At 32.7% G+C, this 14155-nt stretch overlaps 1 protein-coding gene across 1 annotated transcript in view; it reads left to right on the forward strand.

The window, feature by feature from the left end:
- Window positions 1-14155, forward strand: part of LOC129218400 (diacylglycerol kinase theta-like) — a 112066-nt gene that overhangs the window by 12315 nt on the left and 85596 nt on the right. The window contains exons 3-4 of the mRNA XM_054852651.1: window positions 7848-7950; window positions 10408-10496. Coding sequence (XP_054708626.1) covers window positions 7848-7950; window positions 10408-10496 — 192 coding nt within the window. The remainder of the gene's footprint in view (window positions 1-7847; window positions 7951-10407; window positions 10497-14155) is intronic.

A 14155-nucleotide genomic window follows, 5' to 3' on the forward strand; every position in this document is an offset into this window, starting at 1 on the left:
ATACGGATCTCAAAATTTTTTTTTACCCAATTCACCTGTCCAAGTGTAAAATTTGTTGCGGGAGGTATTCCCATCAGAATAATGGTAGTTTCTTCAAAAACTGTCAACTGCGGCAAAAATATAATCAAGACTATGATTTACTCTTTAAAGAAACCTCCGTTAAAATTGAGGGAGAGTTGGAAGGAATGGGTCAGCGCTGCGTTAATGCAAAGATGGAATGTGAAAAATTATTTATAGCTTGCTCGGTAGATGTAGGATACAGGAGCAAGAGTGTAAAGCTGCTACTGGACAGGCTAGAAATAATTTTTCCCATTTTATTTCAGCATAAATGCAGGGCTGACCCATTCCACCGAACTTCTCCGACCTACGAAATACAGAGCCGGCCAACACCTTTACAAGCAGTAAATAGAGAATTTAGTTTCTTTTTTTTTAAAGATTGCCGAGGAAAAAAAATTAAGAATAACAGAAACCCCAAAAACTAATATTAAATTAAAAAAACAAAACATGTCCCAGAGAGCCGACCTCATATTGAGATGAATTTCGCGGGTCAGAACACACATTTGTTAACCAATATGAACTGATGCAGGTAAAAATTTTAAATCATTGAGCTTTTTCTCCTTATCTTCCGACTATGAAATCGCTACCAATCACGCGTATAAAGGCTTAGAATTGCATTTAAAATTTACTTAACAAGATTATAGCTCCTACTGTATATAAGTTGGAAGTTTCAAATAAATATCAAACGTTTGTCTTTCAATTAGGGCCAACATTTTTAACATACGAAAAAATTTTACTACCATAATTGTGAAAAACGTTAAATCGTTTTTAATTAATATCTCCGGTAATTCAAGTTCTACAAAAACGAGACCAAGCTAAGCACTTTCGATCAAGTCACCTTTTGAACGAAAAATGAACTATCAAATCGCTTCATTTGTTTAGGAGCTACGATGTCACAAAAAGACACTGATACACACTTTTAAAACTTATTCCCCCTTCCTATTTGCAACGGAGGGAGGGGGGTAGAAATTGGCTTCAGAAATGATACCTTATATGATTTAAATAGGAAATAAAACCTAGCATAAACGGAATTTAAGTCTTTTATTTAAATATTTAAAAAAATTTTGAATAGAAATGATTTGTTTAAGATCCGCCAAAAAAGTAACGGATACAGATCTTTATTTTCCCTCGGATATCCAGAACATCACTAATATTTACCATATCTCAAATATCACAAATAGGATATTTGATATTAGGGCCCCCACAAAACATAAGGGCCCCCAAGAGGGCTTTAAAATTGAACATGAAAAAAATATTTACGTTTAGACAAGTTGGGCCAAAAAATGAGTAGATCCGTCATTTTGGCCCTACGGCACCCAGATCATTAAATGTTGGCTAACGATAAACTACATATCGAAAGATTATTTTAATGATTAAAACAAGAGAGTATTAAAATGAAAAATCAATTTTTTTTCTATCTTAGAAGTATTGATGAAGGAATCGTGACATTTTGTACTATCTAACCACGGATTGTATGGAAAGGCAAACATCCGGTTTACACGCGGAAATGGAAGCATCTATTAGTTGTCAGGGATGTCAGATTTTGCAAATGTATGTTAGCCTCTAAATTAAGCAGAGTCTCATTCAAATGAGCGGAACACGCATAAAATTTTTATTTTTCTCCTCATTCAGATGGAGTCGCCTTAACTGGATGTTTGCCAATTCCATACAATCCGTGGTCAAACAGTACCTTTTAATTCGATTTATCTGTGAGCTTTATGTATTTTTTTGCACTGACCTCTGACTGCAATACTGCCCTCATAACTAAATCAAAGGGATTTTATTGAAATATATGTTTTATGTGTGTTTTTCGTTTTTACTTATGTTCTGAAGATGTATTTTAAAATCTAGTTAATGATACAGTTAAGTTATTTTCATCTCTTCGGGAGGGAAACCGTCCCCCCCTTAAATCCGCTACAAATAACGATAACGGTATAAATGCTTCAGCAATGTTTTAATGAGTAATGATCTATAAATCTTTTTCTTTCTACCTCTAAAATGAAAAGTAAACATAAACACATTTTAGTCACCGTATTAATTGTTAATAAACATTATTGGTAATATTTCAAATTGTAGTCGGAAACTAAAACTAAGAGCTTTAAAATGAGGGGTAAATTATGAAATTTGATAAAGGCATTGGGAAGATTTTGCGTGGTAACAGAAATACAGGCTAGAGAAATAATATATGAGATTAAGTATAAAAAACATGTGGGCAGGGGCCCCAACACTTCTAATGCCTATGGGCCCCGAAACCCTTGATCCGGCCCTGCAGGGAACGCCTTTTTCAATGCAAAAAAAAGAGCTTATGGATGAAAAGACATCCATAAACTCATTATTTTTTGCATTGAAAAAGGCGTTCCCTGTAACGCCGAAACATGTGTCTGCTGTAATTGGCAAATTTGTGCTTTCTCTAACGTTGTTTGTCTTACTTTACTGTTCAGCACAAAGGTATTTATTTATCTCACATTGCTTATTGTTCTCATTTGACTGTTTTGAATTCCTATGATTTTATTTTCCCTCCGCCTCCCTCTGCAGTACCACCGTCGACCGGCCTCCTGATAGTGCTCCTCTAGCAGGTTGCGTCCATATCCTACACACTCACACACTCATGCCTGCACACAGACACAAACACACCTGATTGTGAAACACATAATTTGAATTCCAGATGTCAAATTCAAATTAATTTTTAAACTTTTTTTTTGACTTTGCATTTATGTTTTTACTTTTGAGCCAAATTTAATAATTATGCTTATTTTTAAAAGTTTATTTCAAAGTAGAGTATACAAATTCTACTGCAATTGTGAACTTAATCACTTACTCAATTGCAATCCTCTTCTTAAATATAGCAGTGATTTATGATCATTATAAAGTCAAAAATAACCAAAAGAGCATGTGAATTGTCACAATGTTATATCACAGTGATTCCACGTCAACTGACCTAATTTTTAAAAATTGTCCCTGCTCGATCATCCACGAATGGGATGAAATTTTATAGAGGTGTAGAAATGTCTTTAAAACTAACCTATATGCAAATTTTCAGCTTCTGAGATCCGAATCCTGAGGATCTAGGATCTCCAAAATATAGTGCTCCAAAATGGCGGATCAACTTTGTGAGACAAATTGCCATGTTGTGGTCAAGGTTGCAGAATTTTTTTTACACTGGTAGCATGAAATTTTGGAATTTTGAAGTACATTTGGCTGTTGATTCGTTTTAGTATTTATGCGAGTTTGAACTCATAAGATTTTGAGTAGTACGCATATAAACTCGTAAAAAAATTTTTTTATACTGAAATTATCATTAAATGAGACCATTTTATTACGTAAGATGATTAGATATCATGGTTTTCTGACATGAGTCTAAAACTACACCATATAGAGTACAATTACAGCTCTTGCTCAAAGTTGCTGACTCGGGCGTTTTAGAGTAATTGACCTAAAACTTTGATTCCATATGATTCAAATTATTAACTTTGAGATCTTGTAATTATAAAAGTTAATTAATTGCCACGAGTTTCTAACCTGGACCTTAAATTACACTACTCCGACTACAATTACAATTGTGTCCCAAAGTTGTTGACCAATAGCGCACAAAGTAATTGACCTCCAAACTTGGCCATTTTTAAAAAAATCATCGACTTCGAGACTGTTTAACTACAAAAGCCAAGAAAAATGAAAGCTGTTTTATATTTTTCTTAGTAATATACCGTGGTGTGTAGTTAATCATGTACTTATTTCCGAAAATTACTCCCAACTTTAGCAGATATCCGGACCCAAACAAGCAAAAAATGTTTAAAAAAATTGCATTTTGAATTGTCCTTTGCCCTCAAAGCCATGCAGAGGCGTAACTTGGCCACGTAAAGTAGGGGGGCAAACTTTTTTTTCAAGGAAAATTTATTTGATTCATATTATGCCATCGAACTAAAATTCTAAAAAAAATTTACTTTTTCAAAAAATAAATGAATTTTAGAAATCATAACTTTTAACGCAATGTACGTTATTCAGTTTAAACAGAATAGAGCTACAGAGAGTAATGCGCACATACATCCAGAGGAGTACCACTCTTTCCCAAAAAAATATGCTGACACTCTTTTGTTGTATTTATAGTTTACAGGATCACTGGCAGTGCAGTTTACTATATAGTTTTGCAATCTTAAAGTACGGATATCGTTTTCTAAGTTGCGTTGGTTTTAGTTCTCGAATAATTCCATGGACTAATTAGAAAGTTCAAGGAATTCTGTACTTTGGAATTGATTTTTTTTTCTTTCCGAAGTTGTTTTCCAGGATCCCAGGAATGAAGAATCTGTACAGTGTATACACATTGCTACTAGTGACCTATGCCCTGAACCAAAGTAATATTCTACTTCAGTGACGCAACCAGAAAAAAAATAGGGAGGGGAGGAGGGGCACACCAAAAAAGAAAAGAAACATTTAGAACTGATAGGAAAGGGGGGTCCGGGGGTTCTCCCCCGTAAAATTTTTGAAACTTTTAGCTTCAAAAACGCAATTTTAGACTTTCTTCGTTGATGTTAGGGTGACAAAAGGTACAGGGGTCTCAGTAGAATTTCTAGAACTTGAAGCTTTAAAAACGCGATTATAGGCCATATTTTATCGACGTTAGGGTGACGGATGGAGCGCAAGTACTGTCCCCGATCGATTTTTTTTATAGATTGAAATCAATTCCTCCTCCCCCTGCTTTCGACATTGAAGTTTAAAAACGCAATTTTAGACAAACGTTGAAGATTTTACGGGAAGGAGGTTCTGAAGCTCTTCCCTGGTAAAATTTTTAAAATTATGGTGCTAAAAACTAAAGCAATGTTTTATAATCAGGGACTATTCCACTTAATTTTTTTTTTAAGTATAGTTTAAAAAACCAAACTGCTTATGGCATTGGAGGATGGCGGCATAGGGACCCTTGCCCGAATATTTTCTGAAATTCAAGTCTTAGAACGCGGTTGCAAGATCATATTTTGTAATATTAGGGCCAGTAATTTTTCGAAATTAAAACTCCAAAAACCTAATTTTAAGCGATTTTCAATGTTGTTCGGTAATTGGGAGCTTTCCCGTGGAAAATTCGCGAAATTGAAATCTGAAAATGAAATGTCAAATGCTCCATAATGCTTCCGGTGTGTGGGAGGGGGGAGGGGGTTCTTCAGAGGAGCAGTATTTTGACAACTTTCTTATTTTTAGACGAACTGGGGAAAAAAAAAAGACCCGTCCATTACATGGTTGGTTGTTCATTCATGCGAGCTCCAATTAAAGGATTAAAAGTAAATTTCGCTTTAAAAAATCTTCGGAATTTTGCAGCAACATTTCCCCTTTTTCCCGAAAGCATTCATTTTTTTGGTCAAGTAATCCTAGTTTACTACCTGAATTTAGTAAACTAGGATTACATGCCTATATGTATTGTGTTAAGGGGGGGGGGAGATGCACATCATCACTTCGGGATTAGGCGATCAGGTACACGGGCCTCTTCTGGGCTTCAGTTTTGTCGCCTTGGGGCAATTTAAAAACAGATTAATTATAGGTCGAAATTACTAATTGGTAGTTGAAGACAAGGATACATCTTTTGCATATAATTCATGACAATTGCATTGATAATATGCGAATTACATTTTATTATAATTTGAAAATTATATATAGACCATTTGACAAACAATTTAAAAAAATCCTTTGCTTAAGAACTAGGGGAGCAAAATAATACTTTGCCCATAGCTCAAAAAAAGTAGGGGGGCACTTGCCCCCTATGCCCCTCCTAGTTTATGCCAATGAAGCCATGAGTGAGACACCAAAATATACTAGAATGTACCTAGTATCAAGTAATATCCTTATTTAAAAGAATCGACTTGGTTCACTAATTGCTTTTAAAGCAAAGCAATCGTATATTTAGCTCTTTTTTCTCACGACCCTAAACTTTGACCTCCACTCGGGCCAACAAGTCAAATTAGAGAGGAAAGAAGCTTCACTTTTTCTTATTACAATACTAGTAAAATATCCTGAAAGTTACGGGAAAATTGAAGGTGTCAACTATCAGGCTCCTAATAATTTTGTCCAGCTTTAAAAAAAATGACTCTTAAAACTTCAACAAATTACTAAGGTTACTTGGTTCATATTTTCATTTGATTTTTTTCTTATCAAAATTAATATTAAATATCTTTAAGCTTTCCCTGAGCCCATTTTCTGCTTCCTTTTGTTTTCTTTTGCAAAAACTGAAACTCGGTAAATAAGTTTTTGCTTCTCGCCAAAATGAATTAAACTGGCATTTTCAAACAATCCGGTAAAAACTTGTTTTTTCTGTTGGGACTTTTGCATCCATTTTTTCTCTTTCCAGTCCCTTTCTTTGTATTTCATTTTTTAACAATAATTTGAAGGTTTGAAACTTTTGCTAACTTCAAAACTTTTAATATTATTGAATCTTTTCAAAATTCTTATTATATTTTGTTATTTTAGCATTGTGATTACATATGTGAATGCTTAGAGTTTGATTTAGTTTTATAAATGTTTTGTTACTTAAATCATAGTAATTTTTAATGGTATTTTTTAAATGATTCTCAAAATAAAAACACAAACCTTCAGTGTTTTTTTTAATGATTTTTAAACACAGTATTAAATTGCTCTGCAAAATGCTCCACAAAACCACTGTAAATGGTTCTTAAATCATAGGACATCAATCCTGTGTAAGGCTTAAAATTTTCATTCTTTGCTCTTAATATTTATTTACCATGTTGCCCCATTTTTTTCATTTCATTGTATTAAAATTAATAGTTTTTGTACTTGTCCATTTGTTACTGAGATCTCCAGCAACCAGGTATAAAGTCCAATAATACATAAACCATGAAAATATTATGGTTTGCTAAGAACACGAAGAAATCACTGTAGTTGGAGAAAAAATAGGGTGCTTTATTTTGATTTCCATTTATGAGGGAGTGGGCTATAACTATTGCAAAAGAAAACTGTGTAACAGGGTTAAGTGTCTTTCTTTTTTGAGCTTCTTATTGATTTATTTGTTCTATAATATTTTTTTATTGTTATCTTTCAAGTTTGTTATTTTGAAATGTTAACAATCTTTTAATCACCTTTATGTTGTTTATTTGTAATAGGCATTCTACATTAACATATAATATTACATACATATCACTATGTCATATAATATATTACACCCAAACCTGCTTTTATGCGGTGGATAGGGACCGCATAAAAAAAACCCCATAAAACAAAATTATTAAAAACTTCACCAGTAGCTTTAAAAAGTTGTTTTTGCAACACAGTTTAGAAATATTTTTTTTATGCAGTGGATAGCGACCGCATAAAATGTCTCACATAGAAAGTAACCTAAAAACTTACAAAATTGTAATATTTATACGAAATCAAAATAAACCAAGTGGATAATTTTTGCCGAGTGCTCGGAAAAAATTTCCTAAATAAAGAAAATTTTGAAAGGTCACAGTGACTTCCATCAGGGTCCCTATGTCGTCTCTTGAAGATACTACCTCACACTTGTTTTAAAAATTAATTTCATCAATTAAATTCCAATCTGATTGAAATTTTAATACACTGCACAAAAAAATTTCACACCAAAAAAATCGCACAAAATTTTTTTATAAAAAAAGACCGCATAAAAACAAATTTAAATGTATTTAGGCAGTAATCAAACACTTAAAAAAAGATTAATTTTTATTTTGCTTTTGTAGATGTTTGAGAAAGGAAATGTATGGCATAAAGCTATGAGTTTTAATTAAATGAAACTGTTAATTTTTCAGCTTGTATTTATTCCAGTATTTTAATACATATAGAAACCTGTTCCCCATTGCTGGTCTGAGAGGGGTCATTTGAAAAGAAAATTCTGTAGTGTTTGCCGCAAACGAATTGAAGATAGTTGTGCAGTTAGATGTGAAGGTAAGAGTCTTAATTTTTTTGTTTAATAAAGGTAACATTTGATGGTTCACTATGCATACTGTGGCAGACAAAAAACTGCTGTTGCAGTACTTGTGAAGAAATGGAAAAGTGTAAAAAAAATGCTTTTCGCGTGTATGTTTTATGTAATGACAATATTGTTGGGCTGCCAACTACTTCGCATACATCTAGCTTACTCAACACTACACATCTCAAAGCAAGAACATTTGTACGTCGCAGGAAATGGCTTCCCTTGTTTGCAATTTCAATCCTTTTGCATCTTATAAATATTTTAATACTTTGGATAATTTTGTATTGCTTGTTACCAAATGTAAGCTTATTTTACTTTTTTATTGGAATAATTATGAAATTATTAATATTTTTGTAAAGAAGGAAGTGCTAAAGACGTACATCGCGAAAAAATGCTTCCAGTGGTTGAGGTTGATATACAAATACAAATGTGACAACCAGCAACAGGCTTTGGGCCCAGCTAGGCTGGTCCTAGTCAATTTACAATCCCCAGTGAAGATCAATGGCCCTCTTAAAACTATCTACTCCCGTGCTCATTACCACCTCTTCTGGTAAGCTGTTCCAAGGTTCCACTACCCTGCTATAATAATAATTTTTCCTAATATCCATGTTAGCCTGAGATTTAAATAGCCTAAAACAATGACCCCTTGTCCTGTTTTTCGTGCTAAACTTCAGCCCCGTAACATCTTTCATTTTAATAAATTTAAACAACTGCATCATGTCCCCTCGAGCTCTTCTTTGCTCAAGACTACATTTTTAGCCTTCTAAGCCTGGAATCATAGTCTAAATGAGAAAGTCCATTTATTAGCCTTGTAGCCTGCCTTTGAACCCTTTCCAATACATTAATATCTTTCTTAAGATAAGGAGACCAAAACTGAACAGCATATTCCAAATGAGAACTTACCAAACTTCTATATAAGGGCAGGAGAACTCCTTTAGATTTGTTTGAAATAGATCTATTGATAAACCCAAGCATCTTATTGGCTTTGTTACTAGCTATGCTACACTGTGTGTTGGCTGAACTTTAAATCCTGACTTATTAAGACGCCCAGATCAGTAACTTTTTTTCACTGACTAATGACTGAACCTTGCAAATAATAACTTCTACACTAAATTCCATGCCCTAAATGTAGCACTTGACGTTTCTTAACATTAACAGCCATACCCCATTTATCAGCCCACTTCGTAATATGATCTAGATCCTCTTGCAGCTGATTTGCTTATTCTTCACTTTCTACACTCCCCATGACTTTGACATCATCAGCAAAACAATTCATGTTCCCAGAAATATTTTTGTGAATATTGTTCATAAAGATAATGAACAAAACAGGCCCTTACACTGATCCTTGAGGAACCCCGCTTAAGACCTCACTCCAATTAGAATAATTTCCCCTTACAACTACCCTTTGTTTCCTTCCAGTCAGCCAGTTTTTTACCAAATGAAAGTTTTCCCTCCTATTCCTATGTCAGCTAATTTGCTAAGTAGAGCAACATTATCGAATTATCGGTACCTTATTGAAAGCTTTTTGAAAATCAATGTAAACAACATCTACAGGCTTCTTATTGTCCAAAGCCATGGTAAATTTGTCATAGAAATGTAATAAATTACATGCACAAGATTTACCTTTCCTGAAACCGTACTGAAAACTAGTCAATAGATTATTAGTCTCTAGAAAATTTACTATCTTAATTTCCATCAATGTTTCAAAAAATTTGCAAACCACCGAAGTTAGACTCGCAGGTCTACAATTTCCCGCACTCCCTTTAGACTCTTTCTTGAAGAGTGGTGTAATGTTAACCAGCTTCCAGTCCTCTGGCACTGTCCCCGAGTTATAAGAAGCATTAAAAATATTTACGACAAGCCGCCTGCGGCGACCAGCTGGTCCGCCTTTTTACGCCAAGGTTGCCGCCTTCGGCGGCTGCTTAAATAAATTTCGTGGCAGTATCAATCAATCTATATCTATACTATTATTAATTTGAATAGAACACAAATTGAAGTGCCACAAAGTCGGTATTTCTGAAATTGGGCACAAACCTAAAACTCTCTACTTTGTGCATATCAAATTTAATCCCAAACCTAATACTGTTGTGGTCACTATCTTCAATGTGTTCCTCTAAACATAACCCCTGAACATAACCTTCTATGTCGCAGAAAACTAGGTCCAAAATCACGTCCTGTCAGGTACCCTGAGTTACAATTTGATCTAAGAAATAGTCACCAGTTACTTTCAAAAATTCCTCTTCTCTGCTATTACTATGGTAAAAATTATTCCAATCAATTCCTGGAAAATTAAAATCTCCCATTATGATGACTGACCCCTTCGTTTAATAAGTAAAAATAAAAAAATATATCATGAATGGTTTATATCATTTTCGTTATTGAATCTAATAATTTATTTCTCATGATTATAATTTTTTTTAAATCCTAAGTTTGTGAATACTGTGTTCATGCTGAGTGTCAAGATTTCAGTGTTGCTGACTGCAAGGAATGTGCAACATACGCGCCAAGCAGAGACCAGGTATTTGGTTTTATTACATCCTTCAGCAAAATTGTGTTAAAATGTTATACTTTTTCTAAATAGTTCTTCATTTTTTTTTTTTTTAAATGAGTGACTGATTCTAAGATTGAATGCAGATTTCATGTCCTTAAGAGGTAGTTTTTTTTCTTGAAGATTACTCAACAGTTAACTTCCTTAATACGACCACAGTTAATATGAAATCATGGTTAAAACAAACATCTTGGCTCTTGAGTTTGGTCTTGCTATTTAATTACATTAAACATCCCACACATAGTATGTATATTACATTTATGTCTCAACTGAGATACACAAAAATTTGGCTTCTTCACTGAAGACTTCCGAGATAGAATACTGTAATTTCATTTTTCCAAAATTGATTATTTTGTAAAGTTCTAGAAGGCACAATGTGTACCAAGAAGAATCTTTTGCTTAGAGAGTAAAGCCCATACACTAGTCTACAAATGAACATTTCAATTTGCTCATAGATAAAACTCTATCTTTAGTTATGGATTACAACATGTCCCGCTGTCTTTGATTCGTTTTCATTTTCTCCCAAAACTATTAAATTTTAAGAAATAAGTTTAAATTTTCTGATTGTATTTATAGTTGGAGTGTAATGTGTGTATTAGCAATAAAATAAGTAGTATTAATTCCTTTTTAAATGTAGATAAGCAATTTTTTATATTTTTTCAGAAAATCACTTAATCAGGATTGTTACGAATAATGAATAATATGTATACAAATTCATGGATTTTTGTCATTTTGTATAAACAAAGTTCAACTGTATTTCATGTATGTATTTTGATTGCTGCCACTTTTGTTTTAAAAATATGCAGAACTTTTTCTCTTCAGCCAAAAATAATTAAAAATGGCACCATTTGCAAAAACTCACATTTTAAAAAATTCTGGAGAAATAAGAGACCAATTGTAACTTTTGTCATATAAAAGGTAGCCACAAATTGAAGAAACAAAAACAAAAAAATTTTTTCATCTCTCATCGTAAATAGCTGGGAATAAGCCAAAAATTTTAGAAATAAATTTTACTTACAATATACAGTTACTTTTTATATTTTCGTGGAAGTATGAATTATATCCACGAAGATACATTTCTTACAAAAATTGGACTGTCATTTGATGATTTTTTTGCTCATGACATGCAGATTTTTCAATCATCCCTTACTAAACTTTCTGAAAATTTGCTAAAGTTTGGAACAGAAATATTGGAAATTTGATGAAATAATATGAATGTTTAATGTACTTAGTTTTTCCCTGCACATGCATCAAAGATTGCAATTAATAGCATTAATAATTTAAAACCTAAGTAGGTTTGGCAGCTGATAAAAAAAATTCAGTTCAATATCTTTAAAATGTAGAAAGATAACGGGGATCCCAGTAGAGCAGAAACTTTCCAGCCAGTCTGCGACAATATTTTGGGCAGTTGAAAATAATCTGCAGCATTATTATTAGTGTTACTAGAAAATCGCCCGTCATTGACGGTTGAACATTGTTTCTACATTTGATCGAAACTGTTGCCTGTTTGGTGATATTTTAATATTTGAAATTTTAACCCTAACACCAGTGGATCAACCCCAAACTCCAGTACCAGTAAAACATTTAAGTTACTGAATAGAGTTCAGGCTTGTCACAATAAAGCCTTTCCGTACATGTTAAACATTACCAAAACATATTATCAAATTATCATGCTATGGCGTGAGTTTCATTGTTGAATCGTGGGGGTTATTGATGTATGAGGATTTTAAATTTTCATAAAATACACAAGTCCCATGTAAAGGTCAAGAATCAAAAATTTTCCAACTGGCCGGTGGCCAGTAGACCCGAAAAAGTTAGTGGCTACCACTGTCGCCGAGTTTTAAAGTACTGGGGGGGGGGGGCAGTTTTCATAACTTTTATAAAAATAAAGCTCGGTACACTATTAAAAACACTTATTCAATACATGTTTATTTAAATATGGAAAATTTAGTTTAAAATAGGTATTTGAATTTTTTTTTCAAAAAAAAAAAAAAAAAAAAGGAAAAAAATGGTACATAAATTATAAGTTGGCATTAAACTGCATTTTAGATAAAAGTTTTAGTTTATAGCAAAGCCTACAAAGCAAGGAGCATCAAATAAAATTGTGCAGATAAAAATTCACATTTTTCATGAAAATAATTTAAAAAAAAAACATGGTTTATTGAACATTTTGTTATTTTCAATAGTTTTTATTGAGGTAAAGATACAATTCTGTTTTTATAAACTTAGACAGGAAATCTCGTGTATTTCCATCTTGCAAATGACCAAACATGGTGTCTACGCGAAAAATTCATGATTATAAATAGATTTTTCAATTTGTTACATAAAAGTTGTAATAAAGTCAAAATCCTTAAAATTACAATTAGGATGAAATAGTCCATTTTTAGCAGATTAGCCTCCAAAGCAATGAAGATAAGATAATATTCTAAAGATAAAAATCTGCAAGATAAAAATTAAGAATTATGAAGAAAAAATGGTACATTTTGCATAATTTTCAATAGATAATTTTCCAATTCAGTTTATGAAAACATAGGCACTTAAAGAGTCTTGCATACCAACATCTTGGGAATGACCAAACATGGCAACTACGCCAAAAATTAAGATATAAATTCCTGAATTTATTGCAAAAAATAATTTAAAAATAATAATTCTCATGAGACTGCACTTTAGTTAAAAAGTTTTTAGCTCTTTTGCATCCAAAGCCATGAGGATAAGGTGAAATTTTAAATCTAAAATTTTTCATTTCTCAAGAAAATTATTTAAAAAAAATATTCACAGCACATTTTACGTTATTTTTATTAGTTTGCAGTTAAATAAAGCATCCAATTCTGCTTTGTTTTTGAAAACTTAAGCATCTTGTCGACTTCGATCTTGTGCATGACCAAATATGGCGACTATGTTTTTATTTGAAATGCTGAAGCATTGTCCCCTTTCCAGTCAAAAAAATGATATCCAAATGATCTTTGCCAATTTGCATTTAATATTTTTTCTTTTATGTATTTTTTTCTTTCTTTTTGTTCTTTTGTAAAATAATCTGCAGGCCGCTGAAAAATCTGCAATGCGCGTCTTGCAATATCTGCTACCGGGATGGAGATCAAATGAGCCAAATTTAAATAATTCTCGGACAGGCAATGATGGCCTGCGAGCATTCATTCAGTGTAATTTGTGATAAAAAGATTTTTTGTTAACAATCCCTTAATATTCATCACACTTCCAAAAATCATAAAAATACAGCTCGTTAGATCGCTAATATCTTTCTAAATTTTTAAGATATTGAACTGGAATTTTTTTAATGAGTTGTCACACCTGCTAAGGTTTTAAATTATGAAGGTTGCTATCTTTCGTGCTTGCACAATTAATGATTAATTGCTCCGAACATTCATATTTCATCAAATTTTCATTATTTGTGTGTGAAATTTTAGTATTCAAGTTTACTGATCAACTTCAGAAAACAGAACATTTCAGTGTCCTGGAACTATGTGCGGAGATAACGAGACAAGCTGACAGAAAATGGGTCTCCCATTCAGAACAGGACATATTTTGATTTTGAAAATTCCTTCCAGAAAATTTTTCAGGCTGCACCGCTGCTTTTGTGCTATTTTTAAAAAAACGCATTTTCAAAATGGTGA

The sequence above is a fragment of the Uloborus diversus genome, chromosome 3 (genome assembly GCF_026930045.1).
Source record: "Uloborus diversus isolate 005 chromosome 3, Udiv.v.3.1, whole genome shotgun sequence".
Taxonomy (NCBI): domain Eukaryota; kingdom Metazoa; phylum Arthropoda; class Arachnida; order Araneae; family Uloboridae; genus Uloborus; species Uloborus diversus.